The 5,040-nt window shown below is 30.7% G+C and overlaps 1 protein-coding gene across 1 annotated transcript; it reads right to left on the reverse strand.

The window, feature by feature from the left end:
* Nucleotides 1–999: 999 nt before the first annotated feature.
* Nucleotides 1,000–4,385, reverse strand: LOC145038682 (secretory carrier-associated membrane protein 1-like). The gene is made up of 12 exons (XM_078986963.1): nt 4,098–4,385; nt 3,848–3,916; nt 3,698–3,760; nt 3,372–3,405; nt 2,959–3,081; nt 2,682–2,744; nt 2,470–2,563; nt 2,241–2,286; nt 2,088–2,155; nt 1,778–1,826; nt 1,489–1,554; nt 1,000–1,319 (listed from the first exon to the last, which is right to left on the reverse strand). The coding sequence occupies exons 1-12, from the start codon at nt 4,158–4,160 to the stop codon at nt 1,224–1,226; spliced, it is 834 nt and encodes a 277-aa protein (XP_078843089.1). The 5' UTR covers nt 4,161–4,385; the 3' UTR covers nt 1,000–1,223.
* Nucleotides 4,386–5,040: the final 655 nt, after the last annotated feature.

Genomic DNA, 5,040 nt, shown 5'->3' on the forward strand with positions numbered 1-5,040 from the left:
TTGTCAATAAATCCTTACAAATCTGTCATTGATCCATCGCTAATACCTCTCTAAAATTCTATAAGTATTTTGTTCGAAATATTTGTGAATTCTGTCGCTGTTCCCTCAATAATCCGTCTCTGATTTGCTACAGATAGATTCCGTCTCTAATTCCATCGCCTGAAAATCACGTTTCTAGTAGTGTGATATAAGATGTACAATTAGGATTTCTAAGATATGGATGTCAAAAATGGAACATTTTGCTCCTTAACTTGCAAAATAAAACTATGTGAATTTTATGTAAGCATCACGTCTAACACTACATGGCCATTTCTTTAGAACAGCTAACACACAACCCTATTTTTCTCCTAAACTACATTTTTCTGTATAAAATGTTACTTGAACAAATAATCTATGGTTGAGGGACACCCTTCCACCAACTCGGATACTGCTATGCTTCAAGCCCAGGTATATGACCATGTTAATCGATTAAAACACGGAGAAGTGACATGATTGGAACAAAATCATATATTAGTGACATAGATGTACGATAGAACGAAACCATAAGCTAGAAGTACAATGTTGTGGAGTGTAATTGTGCAAAATTAAAATTGTTGTTCCTAGATGACATTAACTCGTTTTAAGTGTGATTATTATATAAGGTATGTTTGGTAAAACCGGCTAGTAAGAATCTGGAAGTCTAAAGTTCTAGTTTTATTTGTATACTTAAACGGTTCAATTTAAAAATAAAAAAAATAAAAAAATAAAAAAAAATCAAAAATCAAAAACCAAATGGTTAGTTTTCCAAAACAGTTTGGTTTTTGTTTTATGCCCATCCCGTGGGTGGATATGACATTTTTTTTTTCAACTGAATTTGCTTCTTCTTTTATTGTGGGCGTGAATGGTTCCATCACTTCCATGGGGTAGAAGTTAAACAGAAAACAAATATTTTAATGGATCTATCTATATATATTAGTTAAACCATAAAACAAATCATGACTCGTGAATTAATTAGTCATCACCATTCATTTAGTAAGGTCCAAGTTTAACTCTTCACCAGACATAATATATTTTATTACACATTACGAAAAGCAAAAGTTACAAGATTAGCTAAAAGATCTATCACTTATCAAATCAGGAAAAAAAAAAGTCAATCATACGTAGGTCTTTCTCATTAACTCTAGAAAAAACAGCTAGTTTGCACGTCTAAAACCCCATCTAACTTGGGTACCTTTTGTGCATGATTAAGCATGTCCTAGTGCTACCATCATAGTCGTTTTTCTAGCCTCACGTTTCGCCACTTCCGCTTTTCCACTACCACGGAAATACCTAAAAACTTCCTGCATGTCGAAAAAGAACATATCAGGGTCAGGGTCAGGATCAGGATCAGGATCAAGATCAGGATCAGGGTGAGGGTTAGGGTCCTCACTTGTGAATTTTCACCTTGAACTAGTAATACAAGTATGAGGGGACAAATGTACAAAAGTTAAGTGCATTAAACTCAAGAACCTGAATAACCCATATGCTTATAGTTGATTCAAGAGCAAAGAGTCCGAATCCAACAAAATAGAGAACCTGAAAATGAAAACAAAAATGACCACCTTTCTTTTCTTCAATTTCCTTTTCTGTTTTGTGGGGTCGGTATTGATTTTAGGGTTACATACAAGAAATAACAATGTACTTTCATTTTTTTTTGGAACGAATGTGTACTTTCATTGATTTGTCCATTATAACATCCTACTTCCATTTCTTCATGTTACAATATTATACTTCACAAAAAAAAAAGTCAAGAACTTACCCCGTCCAAAAAATTACCAGGTAAAATAGCAAGTGCTGGCATAATTCCGCTGAAACATTTAAAAACAACTCACGCATTATTATAAATTTATAATTAAAAGGTTACTGTTTTATTTAATGGACTTAATCTGGTAAGCTATATAAGGGTGTTTCCTTTTGACTTAATAGAGAAAGTTGGGGAAATGAGGCTTTTCCCATCAAATCCTTGCTTTTTACAAATTTGCTCTTGTTTATATTGTCTTCCATTTCCCAGGTGTGGTGTCATATTTTTAAATAGTTTTTAAACATCATTTATCCAGACAACAACTTACGTGAGAGATTTTCCTTTGAAGATCATTGGAGGAGCAATAGCAGCGTATACACAGAAGCCAATGTGACACTATACAAACAAAAGGATATCAACAATCAACCACAATAATCATCACACAAAACTTTAAATAAAAAAAAAAATGAAAGGAGCTTACTGTATATGCAAAGAAAAAGAATCCAAACATCCAAGTATTGTCGGTCCTATTGAGAAAAAGCACAAGAAAAGTATTTATATTTATACAACAACCATGCATGCATGACTAGTCATATTAAATATAGGGCTAAATGCTATAATAAACAAATAAATTAAAGTATGTTGCTACTTATTGCATTTACCTAATAATAGCATGTATGTAATTACTAAAATAGCCCTTAGGGTTATACCTCATAGCACGATACAATGGACGATACCACAATATATAGGCCCCAGGAACTCCTGTTATGAGGTATATAACAGCAAGCAACCAAATTTCTAGGTCTACAAAAATGAAGAAAATACAAAGTAGTGTGCTTAAAATGTAATATAGCAATAAGCGAGGGTCTTGTTATTAAAACTTCAGGAATAAGAAGACATTGTATGAGTAATATAAAGAAACCTTCGCCTTGAAAGCATATAGAGGAGACTGCTATAAAATTCCATACGAGGCATGCTACTATACCTGAAAAAATATCACAATATTTAGACTCATGCATATATAGCAACGTATTTTCGATGATAATGATAAGGAGGGCATTTATGTCTTTTACACAGATGAGAGATCCAAAGTGAGTCCGTGTTCGACAACAAAAAAATTGCAAATTTTGTCAATGGGACAAAAATTTTATGGGATGAATTTAATGTTGATAAAAAAAAAAAAAAATAGATTTACATACCTAGCAACGTTGTAAATGCAACATATTGTGTTCTTTGTTGTTGAACAGGTATTTCCTTTGGAATGTCGTGATGAATTAGAGGGAAAAATGGTGGCCAATTTTTTACCTCTACGTTATTTCCAGCTGCATAAATCATCATGAATATAAATATATTTGACTTTAAAAAATACATAGATACAAACAGGCTATATTGCGATGTTCAATTTCATTTCATGATGGAGTGAAAAAAAACACCTACTAACCAATGAAAATTAACAAAATGGAAGTAATCATATTCCTTCAAGAATGGTTCATTCAATTCCATGAGACAAAAAAATACAATTTTGTTTTTTAAATTACAATGGGATGAAGCATTCCATTCTTAATTCCATCATGATAAACACTACGTATGTATAAGAAAGAAATGACATTACCTCGTACCATTGCATCCTCCTTTCTCTTCACTTCCTGCACTAATAAATATTACGTGAATATAAATTATAAAACATACCCACTTCTTTATATTTCAAAATATTTTTCAACATTATCATTGTTTGGTTAGCAGAATATTTTGTAAATATGTAAAAGTATTTGGAAAGTAAATAACAACAAATGGAATCATTGTCGTATAGATTCATTTTTTGTATATTGTTTGTCTTATTCATACATATTACTAACATTCATCTTTTGACTGAAATTCATAATGTACATGTAGAAAAGTTTCAAAAATTACTAGCATATGAAGGGAAAGAAGAAACACCTCTTCCCTTCTATTCAATTCAGCCTCCTTGTCTTTGAGTTTCTTCTCTTTGGCTCTCAAATCCTAGCAAGACAAAATGGGAGTAAAAACGATTAACCCCAATCCATTATTAACCTTACTGATCAACTGTTTGAAGTTTTTACTATTTACCGAGGCGCTGTCAAGAGGAATATCGACTTTAGAACCATCATCAAAGTCAGCAGCTTCTGAACTCGAGTCCTAATAATTTCATTAAAATAAATACAAACAATTAGAATTGGAATTGGAATTGATAATTGAAGATACGATTCAATGACGAAGGCCCCAACAAAGAAACCCATCTTCATAAAATTCAAAATTGCAGACTAAAGAACAAGAGAAGATGCAATTTATATGGTAATAGAAACAGGAAGGAGATTACCACAGCAAAGGGGTTGGATTCATCTCTAACTGAGGGATTAGAATCGTAAGGAGGGTTACCCATGAAATGAAATCACAAAATGGTAATTACGAAATCTACGATCACTTATGCAATGAATGGGGCATGAAGATTTTTTGAGTATTTTGATGTGTGTGGTTTTTCAGATCACAGTTTGGTTTGGTTTGAGATGCATGAAAACTTCAAAGATCAGTTGCCTGGACAGTATGAAATCTTCATAAATTTTCGCGGGATGAGAAAAAGTAGAGCCTTTACAGTGTAAAACTCGGCGCTTAACTCGCTGAAACTGTAAGCAGAGCCTTTAGAGTGCAATACTCGGTGATTATTATGATTGGAGTAAATTACAGTTTTGGTACTTGTAGTTTGGTCAAATTAGTACATTCAGTACAAACTTTAGAATTTTGATAAGATACATTATTGTAGTTTACAGATTTGCACTTAATCCATTTAAAAATATGATTTTGCCCTTAATTTTATATATTTCTTTTTCTTTTATATATATATATATATATATATATATATATATATATATATATAATTGTTTAAATTTTTTTTTCATATTTTGCCGTTTATATTTTATTTTATTTGTTTACATTTTTTATGATTTATATATATTTTTTAAAATTTTATTTGAATATATGTTTTTTATATTTTGTTCGTTTATATTTTTTTGACGTTTTATTTGAATAATTTTTCTATTTATTTTTTATGGTTTGTTCGAATATATATTTTAATGTTTTTTTTTATATATTTGTGAAGATTTTTACAAATATTTTTTGTATAAAAAATATAAAAAGGTTAGTTAAATGAGAATATGATTAACCCATTTTAGGTATATAATTATTTATTTTTATAAGTTTATTGTATAGACTAACCAAAAATTAAAACGAGTGTCAATGACTTCGAGTTTAATTCTTTGAGTTTC

Source organism: Lactuca saligna, chromosome 4 (assembly GCF_052625555.1).
Source record: "Lactuca saligna cultivar CGN05327 chromosome 4, ASM5262555v1, whole genome shotgun sequence".
NCBI lineage: Eukaryota > Viridiplantae > Streptophyta > Magnoliopsida > Asterales > Asteraceae > Lactuca > Lactuca saligna.